General features: G+C 45.0%; 1 protein-coding gene and 1 long non-coding RNA gene across 2 annotated transcripts in view; one reads left to right on the forward strand and one right to left on the reverse strand.

Annotated features, from left to right (window-relative positions):
• Positions 1-476: 476 nt before the first annotated feature.
• LOC112569918 (apoptosis-stimulating of p53 protein 2-like) overlaps positions 477-20,416 on the forward strand; it is a 31,888-nt gene continuing 11,948 nt past the window's right edge. Inside the window, 3 exon segments of the mRNA XM_025248000.1 lie at positions 477-542; positions 1,297-1,462; positions 8,316-8,386. Of these exon segments, the coding sequence (XP_025103785.1) occupies positions 492-542; positions 1,297-1,462; positions 8,316-8,386 (288 nt within the window). The 5' untranslated portion in view covers positions 477-491.
• LOC112569921 lies at positions 18,513-20,101 on the reverse strand. The gene is made up of 2 exons (XR_003100550.1): positions 19,487-20,101; positions 18,513-19,281 (listed from the first exon to the last, which is right to left on the reverse strand). It is a non-coding gene; the product is annotated as an uncharacterized LOC112569921 (long non-coding RNA).

Raw genomic sequence — 20,416 nt, forward strand, 5'->3', positions numbered from 1 at the left:
ACGTGGGAGTTAGTTTCGATGAAGTTCCAGAATGTTCACAACCATGTGAGAATAAAATAATACTCACAATAATACCCTGCACAAGCTTGTGTGTGTTGGGGGAGGAGGCTGAAGGAGGGGAAAGTCAAGTCGTGGTAGGCATACGTATGAGTACAGCCTCTGTTCATGCAGTGAATGCCGTGCATCTCGAGATACGACAAGCACCATGGCAAGGGGTGACGAGGAGGTGCAAGGGAACTCATAACAAAGGGCCGAACTTTGGAACATCGCAGCGAGGGGAGGACAGCGGCGAGTGGTCACGTGACGACCGCTAACAAGTCGTGCAAATGTCAGATACGCAGACGTCTGACATAATTTATAACATGTACTTTAGTTGAAGTATTTGAAGGAGTGAAGGCAACAGTCGGGTGACGCTCTCTTGTCACATTCTGTGTCGAGCGCCCTGTCAGTCAGGACGAGGGTCCAGCACTGCTCACCCTGCAGCACAGCAAATGTACTTCGCTCTCGTCTCGGTTCCAGACACCCAACAACCACCTGGATGTGTGAGTATGATCATGTCGTAGACTGCAGCACGTGAGTCTGTTGCGTCACAGTGTGAGGACAAGCAGTCGCTGGGTCAGTGAAATGAGTAGTGTGAATGTACTATAAGAGATTGACCCAGTCGACCCACAGACACCGAGCCGGTATGTCACATGACTGCATTGCATTAAGCCAGTCGCCAAACCTTTCAAATCATCACTATGTATTACTGTGTAGGTTTTTATCCTCTAAAGTTTTGATAGGAAAGGATGCTCTGCAAGGAGGTTTGCCGGTAGTAACTTGTCACGTTGAAAAAGATGATGACGATGACGACGACGGCGAAGACGAATGTAGCATATTTCACCGCCTGGCAATACGCATGAGGAAAAGAGCAGCATGAAAAACAAATGAAGTATCGGAATTTCTAAACTGCAAAATCAAAGAGGACCGGGGAAGTGCAGAATGAAAGGATCAAAGCAGCTATTGAAGGCATCAACGAAATAAGGTCTTGAGATGTGCGAGGTCTGACAGATTCGTAACCCAGTCAAGGCTTTTGTGAAAGAAGTGTTATAAGGGAGAGAGCTAGAAAGCAAGAGAGAGAGGCCCTCCATCTGCTTCTCTGGACAGAGGGACGTAAGAAAAATGGGGATAAATAAAATAGTGATGAAATATGAAGCTTAAAAAAAAAATTAAGATAGTGTCGGTGTGTTTGTGTGTGTGTTGTGGGAGGAGAGGAGGCGCCCTGCTCACCCCCATGATGCGTGTTTCATGTTTCAGCCGATTGTGAGCGTGTGGAACGACAATGGTCGGGGTCATCGTGCCATGACAGCCCTCACCACTTACACTTCTAGTCACCGTGACCTCCCTGAAAGGTCGGCACCACAGACTTACAGAGCTTATAGAAGTCTGTGGGTGGGACACCTGACCGTCGTCAAGAGGCAAGGTAGGCGACCCTAAGCTTTTGTGTTTACAATTACATCCCCCACCCATGTATTTCTCTGGAGTTTTGTTGTCTGCTGCTCTGTGAGTCGTTCTGTGCGTATTTTATTTGATGTATTTTGCTGCGTTGAATCATTTGTTGTCTCCCACTCCCCGAGTCAGAGCCACCGAGAGCCAGCACGGGCCTCAGGGCAAACAACCTATCCGGGCCCTTTGTAATTGTAATCGTAAATTATTTTCCCAGTATATAATAATATTCTTACAATTCAATTTCAATATCTACATTTCATTCAGTAACATAATATAGACTGCAAACATTAGGACAAATGCACCAGGATGTACATCACTACTTAAACAAGACACATCAACAGACCATGGACAAAGTTCAGAATCAAGCACTAAGAATAATTACTAGAGCCATGAAAACAATACTAGAAGAGAAAATGAAAAAATGAAGTGGATAACAGAAATGCCTCCCCTAGAGCTTAGACATTCAGGGGACGCTACTACGCTGTGATTAGCGAAAATGCTAAACTTTGAGTTACTTCCCTTTTAACCCATTTAACTTTCTACTTGCGACGATGGCAACGGGTGCAGACTTCGTTTTGAGCAGATGACCAGGCAGGGATTTAACTCATCGTCGTACTCTCGCCGGATTGTTTGTCCTGACTGGTGGAGCATCTATATTACCAAACATAATTCAGAAACATGGGCCCTGGTACTTTCCTAGATAAGACACAATAGGATAGTAGAAAATCTCCTGATGACAGCTGCTGACATTTTACCTTTTACCCACCAACCTCCGCAGAGAATTAGATCGACAAGGGAAATAAACAGCACCCTTAGCTCCCAAATGTTCTTCAGACGATTATAAGGCTTGATAAGTTAGTCTTCATATGTTCGCGATGCATTCCTATCATCTAAGTAGCATACACACACATATGAATAAACACAAAGATAAAAGGACAAACCCACATATGCACACACATGTAGTAAACAAGCGCACACACACACATACACACGTGCACACATTGACAACCACATGCACGCACACGTCTTTCCACTCCTCTCTCTCTCACACACACAAACACACACATATGCACACAATTTGACAAGCATTGTATGCACACAACAACAAACACACGCCTGCATTCACACACACAGACATACACATGCATACACACGTACACAAGCTCTCACGCGCGCACACACACACACGAACACACAAGTCGATCGATCAGTCTCATCCAGTGCCCGTTGCCCTAGTTTCCCCGCCATCAACCTGTCCACATCTTCGCTTTTCTTGTCGTTGGCTGCAGTCCGCGGATCGTCTCGACTGGTGGGCTTGGATGTAGCTGAGGGCCGCGGGGTCGAAATATGTCAGGTTTACATGAAATCCAGTCTGCCTGTGTACACGGCCGACAGACAGCGTCTCTGTGTTTACTCGCTGCCTCCCTCTCACTCAGCGCCTGTCAGGGTGGATGGGGAGAGGAAGACTAGTGTGTGTGGGCGCGTGCGTGCACAGGTCATTCGAAATGGCGACAACCTGTTGACACAAAGACAAAGTTTAAAATGTTTTTGACAGCATCTAAATAAAAAAAACAAATAAAATTGGTCACGTGGGAACGAGGTCTCCACAGAAACTGTTGACAGAAATTTTGCAAAATGCTTTAGTAAATCATGACTGAGGCTAATCAGAGTCGCCCGTTTTGAACCCCCGGGATAATTTCCAGTAAGCTTCTAAGTTTTTAAGATTTGTAAAGAGTTGGATTGTACTGGAAGACACACACGTTGTCATTAATCGTTCCCTTGTGTATTTCCACACACTGCCCTTTGTTACCTGTTCACCCAGCTGCGCAGGTGCATTTAACGAACTGTAGCATGTAACATCTTTACGAACCTCCCTCTTTACACCTTCAAATACCCAGTGGAATCTTATATCTTCATCTTCGACAGCTGCACGCGCGTGTACAGGGGATATTTCACTCACTGTCCGTCAGCATCATCCCCATCCCCCTCAACACCGACCTCCCCACCCTGGGGCTGTCCGCCAACCATCGCTTAGCAAAGGCCAGACTCTCACTGTCCGATGTCTCATCGTAAATGTTTATACAAATTTCTGTCAAAATATTTTCTTTACAGTTTAAAACAAAGAGGCTGCGTGGGGGAAAACAAAATCCCATCTGTTAAAAACAAACTCCAGTCTGAGCAAAATCTCAAAGTTGTCAGAACACAATACAACATCGACATTTGTTTTCTAAATGCCTACACGGACCAGAGTTTTGGATGAGATATGTGGAAAAGTGTATCTTAAATAAAAATTGTTATTTGAACACAAATTTGCTCTCTAGTAAGCCTTTAAGCGCCGTTTGTCGTGGTTGTTGGCCGTGATGTGGTTGGTGTAGAGCCTGTGCACCGACAAGTTCGTGGCCTGTGAGGGTGGCTGGGGCAGAGTTTATGTCCACACCGCAGCGTGCCCTCCTCACAGAAGTGATGACATCAGCCAGTCGGCCTCAGAGTGTGTGTCACGTGATCGTGACCGATTTTACAGTTAAAGGTTGTATATTTTGCCACTAGCATAGTTCAACAACACATTTGCTTCCAAACACTCTTTTATTATTTCAACAAGCACAGAATAAGACATGTGTATCAGTTAGAAATAAGTGCTTGGTATACATAAAGAGATCTCAACTGTATTAGCGAAAGACCTCCGACATTTACCCTTAAAGGTCAAGTACAACCACTACGTCAACCATCAAAACTGTTCACACGGCGATCAGGGTCTATTATAGCACTATGACTGTTGACATTTTTGTTTGCACACATATTTCTGACCTAGTCGTCAATGAATAGCTAATGCTCACTCCCACAGAACGAGTGATCTGGAAGTTTTCATTTTGCAGTAGAGTGTGGTGAGTTTTGAAGTGTTAGAGAGAGAGAGATGGAAGGAGCAATGCCTTAGAGACTGAGACAAGAAATGGTGTGGACGAAGAACAGAGAGTAAGAGGGTTTGATTGATCTTTTCCTTCTCGTGACCCTTTATCCGACAGACTGCTTGTAGTGTTTCTTAAAATATAATCAGCTTTACCTTGTAGGCGATTATTTCAAGGGAGGTTGGTTTGTCGCTGGTTGGTTGGTTTGCAGGAAAATACTTCCATTCAGAGGTGATTAAAAGTATTAGAACGGATGAATGAAGGAGGTTGGGGGAGGAAGGAACCCGAAAAACATTATGATGGTCAACCCTGCAAACATGCGTCACCTACAGAATTTCCCGAGACGAGATCTGAACCCAGAACCTTAAATTTTCACTTCAATGGTGACCGGAAAGCCGAGACCCGCTTCATCTTGTTGCTGACTGGTTGGCTGGTTTAGTAGGAAAGTGCTTCCGCCTAGAGGAGACTTTGAGCTATGGAGGGGCGGGGGTTGGTAGGAGGAAACCGGACTACCCGAAAAAAACCCACCCGACGGCCGGCTCTGCGAACAGGTGTGACCTAGAGAGAATGTCCCGAGACGAGATCCGATCCCAGAAGCCAGAACTTCTCCGTGCAATGCTGACAAGGGAGTGTTTAATTAACCACACAGGAGCCCAATCACCCTGTAGTGTCTCGTCGGTCGTCGCCTGCTTTTTAAGCCCCTGGTCAATGGCCTCTAGACTACATCTCTCCCATTCTCTCTCTCTCATTCTTAGCCTGGAAAAGTCAAATTACATTTTTTAGACGATTTGCATTGTCCCCATTGTCATAGGTCAACTGTCCCCCCTCCTTTTTTTTTTTTTTTTTTGGTAACTCTCTTTCTGATAGGCCGATAGCCCAAACTACAATTCAGTTTTTCTTTCTCTCTTTCTCTCTCCTCTCACCTAGATGCAAGGCTTAGCCAAGCTACTGTCAACCCAGGGCTTTTAGCGGGAGATGCCTCCTTTCCGCGGTTTGAGGCACTTAGCACACACCCCTCCCCTTATTCGGGAGGAAGTGAAGGGTGGGGGATGGTGTGTGTGTGGGGGTTGGAAGTGAGGGAGGATCATCGGCCCGACAGCCGGCCGCCCGCAGCGACTGAAGAGCGCAGCGCCATCTGTGGGAAAGTGGCCACGCAGACGCCTACTGGCCGAGCCACCATCCACTGGACTTGCACCGTCCCTCCATCTTCTGTGCGACAAGGAGACGGCATCACAACACTGGGAGCTGCTGCTGCTGCTGTTGCAGATGGTGTTGGAACCAGAACGACAGCTTCAACAAACCCGGTGTCTTTCAGAACTAAAGGACAGCTGCATGTGTACAAGGATGACGCAATCGTGTGAGACGCCTCCACAGTCATTCTCACGGCAGGTGCCTCAACTCAGCGAGAGACTTTTTATTGTTTTCTTTCCGAAAACCACCTTCACGTGACAGTCACGTGTTACAGACCGCGAATTTCATGGCTTGCCACAGACAGTTCGGAAAAAAAGCCGAGAAAAACTTACGAACGTCTGTAACTGTCAAACAGTTAACGAATCGTGCATTGTGTATTTCAAGTCTTCTGCATTCTTCAGGTGCGTTAATATATTTTATGTGCATTGAGTTGCTCCACGTCTGAGCTGGGTCAGGAGGCACAACAACAAGCATCAACAGGACTACCAGAGTGACCAGTTGTTTCTGTAGTCTGATTCCACTAATCAGGGATGTTTACCCACAACTACAATATTTATTAGGAGTGAAAATATCACAGATGCAAGAGCTGTTTGGCAGTTTGGTGTTACAGGCGTGTTCTTACCTTGGTAGTTGCAAGACAAGAAGACATTTTAATTCCCAGCCGTCTGTAAGACTTTCTACTGCATGTTAAAGACTCTAAATATGGGGAAAAACCCAACCTCTATGCCTTTGTGGTCAACGGTCAGGAAGTTTTCGCAACGTAACATTGTTCTCGAGGCATGTCAAACACCTTCTCAAGCTCTTCTTTATTGCTTCTCATAAAACCTCTACATCTGCTGGCTTCAAAGTGACAGAGCCCACCAAAACAGGTGAAGCGTGAAACAGGAAAATAAAAGATAAGAAAGAAAAAAAAAAGGAAAAAAGGCAAGGTAACACTGCCTCTTGAATACCTTTCCTCCTCCGTTTACTCTCAAGTGACGGCGTCATCTCTACCCGACACGTCACCTACAAGATAAAGACAAAAATGAAGATAAAGATGCAAAGATAAAGTTTCTGACTCATCGAACAATCGATCAAGTTATGTTGTCATTGAAAGACTGACATTTTCGGTGTCTTCACACTCTGTACCAACAGCTGAAGGCATCCAGACCGTGATGCTTGGGTAACGTTGCACCTAACGGGATTCTCGTGACTGTCGCGAGATGTGCGAGTAGGAGAGAACCCCCACCGCCATGATGCGTGCAGGTAAGAAATCTGGTTGTGGTTAGACGAAAGTGTTTGCCATGGAAAGGGGAAAAAAAAATCATCAGGTCTTGTTGCATTGCAGCCCCTCCTGGGTATTTGGTTTGGACCGTGCGAACGTTTGTCGAGGCATTGAGCGCGCTGGCCACTTGGCATTCACTTCCAGCAGGCAGGAAAAATGTGGCTCGAGCAGATCTTAGAGAAACCAGATTGGGAAAGAAAGAAAGAATGAAAGAAAAAAAAACGCGAAAAAAAAGAGAAACAGAAAAAGACGAGAATGACGAGGAGAGATAGAAGAAAAGCAAGAGGAGAGACAGAAAAGGGAAGAATCGTGTATCGTCACATCACCGTTAACTAACGGTCAACAGCTGCGAATCTCCACACATGCTCACTCCTGATGGGAAAACACTTCATCAAACCCATTCATCTTGACAATAACATCTGCGCAACCGAACCCTCAACTCCAACCAGCGTTCGCTCAGTAATAAGAAACCAATAATAAACATCCACGAGATGAAATTAAAATGTTTTGTCCGAGCAGTAACAATCCCAAAATAGTCCCTTAAGACAGAAGAAAAATCCAAAACAAAGTTTAACACAGAAGCTACACTGAAAATGTAAAGTAACAAATAACAGCAAAAAAAGAACAAAACAGCAATTAGTAAACAAACATTCAAAGGATAAATTCATCACCTTTGACCTCAGTCATCACCAACGCATGCATCTCTCTAGTTGTATATCTTCTCTCTCCTAATAATAATAATAATACTTTTTGCCAGAAAATTGTCAAGTGTACGCAAAAAGAATAGATTATAAAGATGATGTCTGAAGGTTGCAAGTGTGTGTCACGTGATTGACTTGCACTTCACACCTGCACGCGGCCAGTGACGCTCAATACTTCACACGGCGGCGAGGCTACAGTCAGGTGTGAGGCGAGTTACGGTAGACAGGTGTAACACCTGCCACAGAGGTGAGACCTAACCTACCGCCAGGGGGCGCTAAGTGGCACAGGTGTCGTCTGCTGAGCTCCAAGCACTTTTATCGTCGTTCGAGAATCTTCCCAACATCTCCGCCACGTAAAAAACAATATCGGATAGCAACATGTTGTTCTCTTGTTGTCTGGTCCAAACACTGGATAGTTTTGTTTTCTTGTTTATTCTATTGCATACTTAAAAGACTTTATGCATACTCAGGTCCTATTATTTATTGTCGTGATTTCAAAGTTTCCATCCCATTCTCTAGTGTTTAGCTTGTTATAAACATTCCATATCTTATTGTTTATCTTGCTGTATACATAATTAATCCTTCTTCTCATAACGTGTACTTTAATCTCTGTATAGTTTTGCCATATTGTTTATCACATTGTTTATTCAGAACACTGTTTAGTATTCCAGTATTGTGTATGCATTTGTATATGCGTGTTTATGTGTGTAAGTGGGAGTGCAGAGAGAGAGATGGAAAGTTATTTGTTTATTTGTTTGTTTGTTGAAGTTCGGAGGGGACAGTTACGACGTGGTAGTCAGCCTGGATCGCCGCGAAATTTGTCTCCAAATTGGAAGAAGGTATGAATACATTTTTTCTCTATCTGTGGTCCTTGGGAATCGAGGAGGTGACCTCCTTCACTTTTCTCTGTTTGTGAGGGCGGTTCTCATCTCCTCTACCTTGTTGCCTTACCTGCCATAGGTAAGGTACCCTGACAAGTTTTGGGTAGTAGGACAAGAAGGTGATGGGTCATACATCGGGTCACGCAGCTACCAAAAAGCTTTAAATTCCTTGGACCCAGCTCAATCCGGGTCCTATTGCCAGGTTTGTATGCGATGGGAGGCCTCAGAGAGGGAGAGAGAGAAAGGGAAACACAACACAGTTAATAACAACAAACATGCACAAGGTAGCAGTCTTCGCAGGGCTGGGGAAAGGGGAATGGTGGATGGGGGAATGTGGGTCTCGGCGAGCCAGAGGGTTGCCGAAGTGACGCCTGGCCGCTTGCAACACCCAGAGCCTTGGCAGGAATTAACAGGTCGGTGGGAAACCTGAGCGGACAGACCACCTTGGCAGTTGCAAACGCCAGCTTCCTACGATGACGGGAATCCTCGCCATCTTGCACGAAGGTTGACAGGATTCTGCAGTCCTCGCATCACTCGGCAGAGACCGAGGCCAACTTCTCTCTCTTTCTCTGTTTTCCTTTCCCCAGTCGAGGGTTAGTGGGGTGGGGAAAGAACCTTTGCCCATGATCGGCAACAGAGAATGAACAAAGCTTCCAAATGCAGTTTGTCAGTGAGTTAAGTAAGTCCTCTGAGTTTCCCTACTATCCATAATCTGTTATTTGGATGGGATCGGGACCTACACACATGCGCGCGCACACACACACTTCCGGCCTGCTGGCTAACTTTCGGAGAAAGCCTCGTCGCCATCATTGTTTGCAACTTGCCGCCAGTCTCAGGCCCCCGAGTCTTTCAGTTTGATCAAACAGCCGCGAATCGCCAAGTATTATTTACATTCTTTTAAATTCTTTTCATCGACAATATTTTCACATGTCTCACGCTGTCTTCCCGACATTCTCAGCTCAGGTCAGCCGAGGACCCCTAAGCTCCATAGTTATTTATTCTTCGTCCATTCCCTAATCGATCAGGCTCGATGCTTTGTTTTTAGGAAAGCTCTTCTGTATTTGTTTGTGGCATTCTTTTCATAGAAGCTGGTTGGTTTGTTTTCAGTGGTTATAAAGACGTGACAAAGATGGTCACTACAGGCGACGCTCTTCTGTACCTTCATTAATTTTATTATTAATTTTTAAATTTATGTTATATGGGTGGACAGGAGGGAGCAGACTAGGAAAGAACTGCGTCCTACAGTCTGAAGAGATATGCGATATCAGTCACCTGCACATCAAGTGTACTCAGATGTCATCACACCTGTGTAGCCAGTCTTCACCAAACTTGTCAGGTATCGAAGGTCAGCACTTGAGATTGTACTGATGTCTGCAGGGTTCAAAGGAAACAATTTGTTCCTTGTCATGAATTTGACAGAAAAAAAATGTGAAAACTGTCATTTGGCATCCACGTGTGAGCCCCAATAAATAGAACCTTTGCACTATGACCTCTAGATACTTCGTTCGCCAGGTTGACCCTAATTTGTAAACTGACTCGACCTCCGCCGGTGAGTGGCATTTAGATGCACTGGCTTGACCCCACTCGCTTCAGTCCACTTGCTGCTTTTCACTGGCTTGACCCCGACAATAACATTTTGTTTTGCTAATGTTGATGTGAATGAACATGTCTCTCAACTGACTGACATGAGGATAGTGAACACTTCCGACAGGTGCTTGCCCACTCGCCAGCAGATTCTGTGAGAAAGGTGACTTGTGGTTATTATTGGAGATTATTATTGGACCTCAATGGGAAGTAAAATCTTTCCACAGTGGGATAACATTCTCGGAGTAACTTATCTTCTCTCTCACACATCGTCAAGCGTGAATTCCCCTGTACCTTCGCATTTGACTCATCGTCTATACATTCCCCAGCTCCCTTTCCCCCATGTTGTCCTTCACCCGTCATGTTTCAGATGTAGCTACCCGGCTGGCAAACTGACAGTTGAGTGTTGGAATCTTTGGTGACAGATGCTCTTCGTTATCTTTGCAGCGGGGAGGCCGCTGGTCGAGAACTTTCGTAGACCGGTGTCGGAGGTTAGTGGCGCCGGTTCGATACCACTGTGGCGCAACGTACTTTTCTGCAGCTGACCCAGGGTAGCTGACCTTAGTGTTAGCAGAAGGAAAGGCAACGAGGGAAAGGAGACGAGCATTGTCTCTGTCTCTCTCACATACACGCGCGGACCCAAATCCCCGAAAGATTAGTTGTTGTTTTTTTTTATCGTATACAGTATATTGTTTGCAAAATGGGATGTACCTCCCTAACTCTTTCAGCATTCATCTGAAGGGTATAAAGCCGGCCAGTTCGTCATTTACTGGCGAGGTGGAGAGAAGAGTGTGGGTAGGTTGGGGGGAGGATGGCCATGAGGTGGGAGACCACTGGGCTTGGTCACTCCCCACTTACCCCCGTCCTCCAACACAACATCATCCAGTTACTTCTTCTGATCCGCCCTTTACAAAACTTCAGAAATCATAAACAATCACGTGCTGATGTGAGAACAGAGAGAAAGAGAGGGAAAAAAACAAACAAAAATCACTAGAAAGGTCAAGGGTAAAGGATTTGGCATCGGTTCCTCCTGTCTGTCAGCACATGAAGGTGTTAGCACGTGCATCAACACGCGGCACCTTTTGGCCTCAGCAACAACTGACCCCTTGTACATTTTTGTTTTGTTGAGGAGACTTAGGAGAATCTGTGTGACAGCAGTCATAACGATTTCGCAGGGTACATGCACATAACTGCTTCCTACAGGGTTGGCATGTCAGTGCCCTGGTGTTGACTTTGGCAATGAAGTAGGAGAAGAAACTGCACGAGACAAAATGTAAGCTCGCCCCTCGGACAGGCTGGCAACGGTAGCTAGAGAGACCATCTGAGGTTATCATCTGGAATGCATGGGGTGGAGACTAGTTATCTGCTTTGGAAAATAAAGATCAAGCACGGTGTTACTACCCCAGGGTTAGCACAGAGTATAGTACTATCGTTATTATTATTATTTTTATTATTGTCAGTGTCAGCATGACTTCTCGATCAGTGGATTATTGAAGAACTCAGTCACAGTATCATTAGAACATAATTCTTGAGTCTGTCACAATATCAGTAAAACTTGGGGCGTAATGAGAAGTCTGAATATCCGCAGAACGCTAACCTGTGTCGCATTTCCACAAAGCTGTTTCCACAAGCAACTGTCCTTTTCTGATTTTAAACAGACCTGGTGCCAGTAAACAGTCACCTCTCGGGTTTAATAGTAGACCAGACCTGGTCTTTACAACAAAACATATTTTTACACACTTTTACACTCACACACATTCCACCTCGACAGGAGTATACAAACAAATGTACACACGAACAAACGCACGTACAAACACACACACAAGATCGCGATGGTCCTTTGTAAACACCAAAAATGTAATTAGCTTAATTAAATATAACTTATACTAAATTTTATTTCCACAATATATTTCTTCTTATCAAACACTTAGCAGATTCCTTGTTAATAAATCATAAATGTTATCTGTGGCAGGTCCTACATGTGCCAACTAAAGTTATTTTTAACCTTTCGCCCTCTCACTCCTCCATTCCCCCTCCTTCCACCGCCAGAAAAAATAAAATAAAACAGAGCTGAAGGTGAAACTGTTTCAACAAACCACTCCTGTATGAAGCTGGTCCCCGTGTGACGCAACCTGTCTGTGCCTGAACATGTTTCTGGCAACAAGCTTGTTGTCCATGTTATTCCCTTGGCAAGGCTCCAGGGCCGTTGAGCACTTGGTACATCCTCGGCTTTGGTGGCTGCCAGCGACTACAGCAGCGGAGTCGACACCAGGGCCTCCTGTCGTACACGGAGGATCACAGAGGGCGCCGACGCCTCTCGTCAAGTTTTAGAAAATTAGTTTTTGAGAAGGGGAATGCTTTTACAAGCCTCGCTCTTAGTTAAAAACTCTTTACGAACCCTACAATAAAACCTGAAGGTAAAGAGGTGATAATACAGAGTGTATTGCTGGTCGTTGTCGTAGGGGAGCCATTGTCAACATCGTTTTTATAATAGAAAAGACATAGGTCAATAAAATCAACTTAAGTATTGTCTGCTATTGGGCCCATGCTCCTTTTCAACAAGCTCAAATTTGATACAGGTGTTATATTGTACTATATCAGTCCTTATGTGTCATTAAAAATCCTTTTATTAATCTTTCTTCATTAATCCCACGATAATCTTCATGTCGATGGTCACAAAAGCCCGTTTGCCTTGTGAAAATGTAAGGTCGCATTATGTAAGGAAAATGTACAAGAAACCTCATGCAACCGACCCCATCGATGCTGTTATTCTTCGTCGCACTAACCTCAGTAACACCAGTAACAGTGTTTAAATATTTAGCTTAGTTAGTGTGTAGCTAATATCGAAGTCGTGTTGTTGTTGTTCATTGAATACAAAGAGAACATGATGGCACTGAAATGTCCCATTATTACAAAACTTACTTTTGAGCAAGTATTTGTCATCATTTCCTAGCTTATTTACTGAAAGTCATTACAGAATTAACAGATGTCCTCTTTGTTTAGTTGCAGACCTGTGTGCAGTCATTACTAGGAAGGTTAATGTAAATATATATAGATGTCGGTGGTCTAAAGGTTAAACAATCACGGCATTACCAGCAAACCCAGCGGTCGTGCCATTACCAACTCTAGGATATCAATGCCCTTGCTCTTTACCCAAAGATAAGCTTTGCACTGGTTCCCCTCCCCTCCCTCTCTCTGTCCCCTCCCACCCTATGGACGCCATTTCGCCGCTAGGTCTTTCAGCTAGGGACGAGGGCGCTCTGTGACGCAGTGACCCTTGACCTGACGCATTCGCTCAGCGTGTGAAGGAAGGTAACCAACCACACAGACGGTGTGTTTGCGATTCATTTCCGATCGGGGACGCCACCTATGAACACTGGAGTGAGTGAAGAACCCAACCACAGCTTGTTGTCTCTCACCCTCACTTCAAGGAGAGAAAAATACTTGTTGGACGACTTCGCTCGTTGTGTTTTGACACAGTTGGCTGTGACACCGAACTAACGAGGACAGGTGGAGTGGAATGAACTACCAACTGAAATTATTCTTCTTCTCTGCAGGAATTAGTTGAGGAAGGGGCTACCAAAAATTGTGCTGCAGCTTTCAGTTCTGTTGGTACCCGAGTCTCTATAGTGCCTTGCTGCAAAGGTACCAGGATCTTGAGATCGTCCACTTCTTCCTCTTGGAAATCGCTGGCCATATCTTACCTAGAGAAGTGTAAAGAATGTAGGTGGCACCAGGTGTACTTCAAAGTGCAACGGCTCCTTTGATGCCAAGAAGAAGCCGTTCATCAGTCGGTGGTGACAGACTAAACTAGAAACCACAGACTCGGTGTACCACTAATGAACCTGTGTGTCGACTGGCTTCTGTCCTTTCTGGAAGTTTCGATCAGTCTGAAGTCGTGGTTGGTTGTTGTTGCCAGACTGTGTCTGCTCCAAGTCGTGTTTAACTACTAACCGCCGAATTGTGTCTAACCTCGTGGTTGTGGTTGTGGTTGTGGCTGCTAGCAGCGGCAATGACCGCAACGAGGAAGTGATGTTCCCCAGGGAACCTCTACCTGAGGCAACTGATGGCTGTCACCGTCTCGAGATAAGTGATTGTCATGGATGATGATATCTTCCAGGTGAGTCCCTTTTCTCCCCTTCCTCCCTCCCTCACTCTGTCATCAGTTGTGTCCAATGATCACTGTTGACACTTTCAAAATTGTCCAGCCTCTCTCCGTGAAGACCTTCAGGATCCGATGGTCTCTTTTTCCCCACCACTCTCCTCCCTCTCCGTAATCTGTTGTTTTTGTAGATTGCAACTGTGCAGCTGCATTCGTTTTTTCTACAGCTCCTTGTGTTGACACGTATTAAGCTCACTGCCAAACGGTGATATGTGCCACGAATAATTACTTGTCCCACACTTCTTGTCTGCAGACCGGTCATACATGTTTGTGTCATGTCAACAGTAAACAAAGTAGATTCGTGGTTAACACTGATACCAGCTGGGCAATGTTTATATTATTACAATCCTGTTGTGGACCATTCATCTGTCATTTCCTTGATACAGTTATATTTGCTTCAGGAGAACAAAGCATTCGTAAGCAGCTGTCTGTGTACAAACACAGGTATTACAGGTAGCACAGGAACACCTACACATCACACTACACACCTGTGACTGCCCCACGGTCTCTACACACACAGCCAATGTTGGTGTGTCGCTGGTGTACACTGTGCTAGGCATTCGCTGAGTGGCATTTCATGGAGACCTTCATTTTGTAAGCCGAGGGGGTAAACATGTTGACCTGTTGACATTCGATCATGCATAGTTTGCGCATTCGTTGTTTGCTCTTTTTGTATTTGTTTTTGTTGCTGGGTCATTGGCGTGGGTAATCAATCATCTAAAGTTTCAGTCCCTCCCCACCTCCTCCACCACTACCACCACACGTTGCCAATGTCGCTGGTGTGTGCTCATACATCATGAACACCTGATGAATCATGCTCTATGACCTCTCGTACCCAGCGCCTTGAGGAATGCTAACAATGCAGTCAGAGCGATACAGGGTGGCTACCTGTCCTGTCTACCTGCAGCAGAGAGAGAGAGAAGTTCTCATATCGCTTGACAAAAGCCACCCAATAATTTGAAACAGACTATGGTTAAGTAGTGAGCCTTGTACGGGTACTTGATGTATGAACAAAAAGGAGTTAGTGAGGTTTGCTTCTACTGTTTGTATGAGCAATAATGAGTGTGAGCTTACTATATTGGAAGACTTGGTACTGTGGTTTTTCTGTACAGAATAACTTCTCCTCCCCACTTGGCTTAGAATGATTTGAATACACACACCCCTCACACCACCCCACGTGCCTACCCTCGTAACCATGAAGCAAGTTTACTTATCCTGATACCCGATTTAAGCTGGGTAGATTGGCTACGTGTCGATAGAACCTAACCCCTGTATTCATAGACTAATTGTAGGAATACCCAAATCACTTAATTAATCAGTTGTTAATTAAATTATCGGGGAGGCTCCATCCTCTTTCAAGAATTTTGTCCCCATGTAGGGGTAAATATGGAGGAGACCTTCATTCAGTCGAACTAAAACAAACACAGCACTTTTCTAGACGCAGCAAATAAATTAGACAAATATAATATACAACTTGTTTGAGCTTAGGATGTAGTTAAAGTAATAATAATAAATATGTAATGCATATAGAACAGAATATCGCTCACATAGGAGCATGCGCAGAAAGATGGACGACGATGGAGATGAAGTTCAAGAGACGGTCAAGACAGAGATAACAGCAACGACGAAGTCAACACTGATCAACAAGGGATATCGGCAAGACAGACTGGTCAGAAGGAGAGAGAGATATAAAGATGCGATAACAGCATGTAGGGGGCCATGTTTAGGAGTAGTGTTCGTGGAAAAGATGTTTTAATGCACGTTGAAAGGACTGAAGGGGAGGTAATGGCGCATATACAAGGAAAGGAGTTGCGTTGCTTTGCTGTTTAGGGGGCACCCGTTAGTGAAGAAGTTAAAACACTCGCTTGCCACCATTGCAGTGAGAAACACGGGGTTCGGATCTCGTCTGTACATGACACCTGTCCACAGAGATGGTAGTCGGGGGGTTTTTTCGGTTTCCTCCCCCTCTTTCTCTCCCCTAATACGGGTGGAAGCACTTTCCTACTAAACCAACCAACTTGCTTTTCTGTACTCTAGCTTACAAATTGGAAACATTTATACCTGTATACATAATGCGATAATATTGTCCATAGTTCCCACAATGCACTGCGATGAGACTGTTTGAGTGTTAACCATCCCCCATCATCAACATAAACGTGTCGACAGACAAGATGTTGCGCAGTGATGACATTTCCCTCCCGCCCTACTTGCCCGCCACACCACTCACATTTTGCTCATCCTCTCTCTTTTTTCCCATCAATTTCATTCTCATTCCCACCCCTGTCGGGGTAACACGAGGCGGGAGCTGTGCGTGAGAACTCGGGTAGAAAGTACCCGACAATAGACCAGCTTTTGTGTGCCGTGTCATGCCCTACATGTTGCGACCAGTCAACGACCCGATTGAACTGTCGAAATGCGCTCTGAAAGTCGGTTTGTGACCACCTAACCATACACCTTCAACAACAACAAAAAAAACTAGTTTCCAGTAAGGTAGACGAAGAGTCCGACATGAGTGCGGCAAACGGGACCGCACTTTGTTGCCGCGCGGCAGGATGAAGGTCTTTGGGTATCACTGGACTGATTGAGCTCTTGCTCTTTTTTTTTTTACTGAGGTTATAATTATGCGCTCCTCTGCGTACAAATGAAATAAAAAAGTTGAACTTTGGCCTGTCACTAAGGTCGCGCCAGGTACTCACCCCCTCACTAAGTTTCACCTGAGGCTGCATTTGCGTCTCTGCACGGTGTGTGGCTATAATTAGCTCCCCCCAGTCTTCTTTCTTTCTCCCCACCTTTCTCTCCGTTTCTCGTCTGCTCTCTGTCCCCGAGGTCAGATACAAGCAGTGCAGGTGGGTTGTCAACAAAGCGATCACCAAGCTCGAACGATGGAGGGAGATGGATTACGATGGATGTTTGCTGGATAGTTACATCCAGAGATAAGAGATGGCGGGTGAGTTCATGGTGCTAGGGTAACAAAGACGACCACTGATAGAGTTCAACGTACCTTCTCTATCGGATGTGATAGGCGTACAGGCCTAGAGGTGTGTATGTGTGTATGTATATGTCTACATCGTGGGCCTTCAACAACAACAGCAACAACATGTCAGGGGGCGCGTTCGAAACCCGTTCGTTCCACAACCACACGGTTTCGCAAGCAGGCAGCTAAGAAATTACAGAATTTTTGTTACAAGGAAGAATTTATTTATGCAGAGGAATAGTTTCCGTATTTCTCCACACTTTCTCACTTTCACAGGGACCGATGATGGTTTGTCTTCCTTGACCCCCTGCGGCTGACGTTGGTGTCTGCGTGATGACCTTTAACCCGATACATGCGTCACGATGTTGCCGGGTACACAGGCTTTTTCAATACTTGGATTAAGAACAGCAATGAAGACTACTTTCCCAGCACCCGTAGACGTAGAATATAAATCCCTTAATAATTTTATTAAAAATTCTAAAATTTTTCTGCGACTTTACTCGCCTCCTATGATAATTACAAGAAGCTCGGCACAAAGAAAATGTGTCGATACAAGTACAAGATAAACATCTGCTGCAGGAATGAGTTTCTACCTTCATCATTCCCTCTTCCACCCGCCACAACAACTAAGTTCAGTCACTGTACCACTCACACACTCACCTAAACTATGATAGAGAAGTAGCAATACCCTGCAGCGGAGTAGACACAACGCGGTCCTTCTAGTCCGCCAGGGAATACTCCCCCACAACTACTACCACCGCCATTGTTACCCCCCTGCTCCTGTCATTTCTGAGTTCATTAGCCTGATATCATGTCTCCGAACCCTCCCATGAACCACACACACACATAAACAAAAGACAGACTCCAGCAGGAAGAAGGTACCCCGTACCCGCCCCCACCCCCCTTTCCCCTACCCTTGTATTGTCTCTCGGTGTTCGTCGCCCTCTTTTGTTGCTGCACTGCACGTGTCTCGCGCTGCCAAGCAGCGGGATCGTGGTCGATGGGGCGTGACGAGCTGTTGCGCGCGCTGTGTGTGGGTGCGTCACACGTGTCTTGATGGCATTATGTCATTGTTGACAGGTCGAAGGTTGATCATGCCATTCGGTGCTCGAGCCGAGCTGGTGAAGCTGAGACACAACCTTTTGTCAGCTCGTGCACGTTGTACTCCGATGACGTAACACACTCCACCCACGGTGACCCACCTTCCTTAAAGGTCACATAAGGTTGTTGTGTGTGAGGACACTAGTGTACACTCCCTTCACTTCTTGTCTCGGTAGTTATTTTATAAACTCTATTTTTATATCGCCTTTCCTGTTCTTGCTCTTTATATTTTTTTTTAGGAGAGAATTTTTATACAGTCCAAGTGAAGGTATATTTTTATGTTCCTCTCTTCTTTACATGATGAGAAAGTATATTTATATCCCTTATCTCACACTGCAACTAAGACTAAGACTTTTATCCCCAATTTCTGTCTTCGTGCATATTTATTTGCTACTATGGGAAGCTGTAGGGTAGTAATACCAATTTGATCATTACATGAATATTAGTGTAGCTTTGCACGAAATGGCCGTAAAGTATTTTATGCATTGGTTATATATGCAATACTTGATTATATATTATGAGAAGTTTGTGTATAGAAATATTTTATTCATTCTTTTTATGGTAGGTCTTTTATAGAATAAAAAAGTGAGTTTTTGTAATGTTGGTTGAAGGCTATATTTCTCTAGATATGTTTTCCATCTCACACAATGACAAGGCAATGTCACCTTTGCTGTCATCTATGTCTATATTTATGACATTCCTGTCTGTGACATTTCCTGTCCACCTACTTGTCTACAAAAGATAACAGATCATGGCCGTTGTCTGTAGTAGTAAATCAGAAGTAAATTCAGATGAACGCAAAGGAAAAAGTCTGAAAGTGGCGCCTGCCATTGAGAAGGACCTGCAATGACAAGAAGAAACACCTTGCTGACCCCTGTCCATGTCTTTGATTCATGGAGACCTACACTGAGCAGTGCAGCCAGTGTTTACACAGCTCGGGTTCCTGATCAGTGTTGACAGGGGTCTCAGCAGGAGGCTTGTCTCTCTTTAGAAGTCTCAAGGTGTCTTATCTGCACGATCACAGCAAGACAGCTTAAAGCAAAAAAGAAAAAATAATTTAAAATAAAAATCCACAAACAAAAAAATCATTTTTCATGTACCCGCGGAAAAAGTGGGGGGAACAGTTTTACTCTGGAATAATTTTACAATCCATACTGATAAAACAATTTGGGTTTCATTGTTATATATATCACGATTTACTTATTTAAATAAAAAAAACCATTATACATGTACAAACATCACTGAACTTGTCATGACCCTTCCTCTGGGTCATCCTGTGAATGCATACAAGCATCACTACTTGCCATGCAGTCTATAAACAGCTCTCTGCTGTTGCAGGTTTTCATTTCTCTAAAGACTTAATTAATTATGTCTAGACATTAATTATAACCATACGCGGACCACTGTGGGACTACAATATTTTTCCTCGCATCGTCAATGGCGCGCCTTCTCCCCTCGCCATTCAATGGCGCACGGTTGTCAACCATTGGTCGTTTCAAAGCGACACCGGCCAATGGCTACGCGTGTGACAGGAGACACTGGCCACACGCTTGCCCTACATAGTCACAGCGCGTGGCGGCCATCTTTGTAGCTTACCTGGACTGTCGCTCACCTGCAGCTCCCCTACCTGTCACCGCAACATCTTCTCACAGGTTTTTCTTTCGGGTGTGAGATCTTCCTTCGATTCGGTTTCAAGTCCTGTGGTGACAGCCGAGGTCAGGGGTATGAAACGGGTGTGAACACCTTGCGGTTGTCAAAAGCCGCGAATGCTCACCTGGCGGGTCGGAACTGCCGAAGGGGATTTTACCTGGGCAGTCAGAGTGACTTGTTTGAATCAGAAGTGGCTGTCAAGAATGAGTGTGCACCTGGCATGGCTTCAGCAAGGTATGCCTCTTACATAGAAGAGGAGGACTGGGACATCTCCACGCTTCAGTTGGTTAATTCGCACCTGGAAAGCTACCTTACGATGGTAGGTTCAATTATTTGTAACTTTGAACATCGGTCTTGTGGCCACAAACGTGACTTCTATACAGGTGCTCAAATTAATATTGTTTCCCCCTACAATTTTGAGATCGAGAGATTTCGAACATAAACTCGGGCCCTCGGGTCTAGCAGCAGTTGACAACTAGGTTGACCTCTGACCTCAGGTAAAAGTGTTATTACCCTG

This window comes from Pomacea canaliculata, linkage group LG8 (assembly GCF_003073045.1).
Source record: "Pomacea canaliculata isolate SZHN2017 linkage group LG8, ASM307304v1, whole genome shotgun sequence".
Lineage (NCBI taxonomy): Eukaryota > Metazoa > Mollusca > Gastropoda > Architaenioglossa > Ampullariidae > Pomacea > Pomacea canaliculata.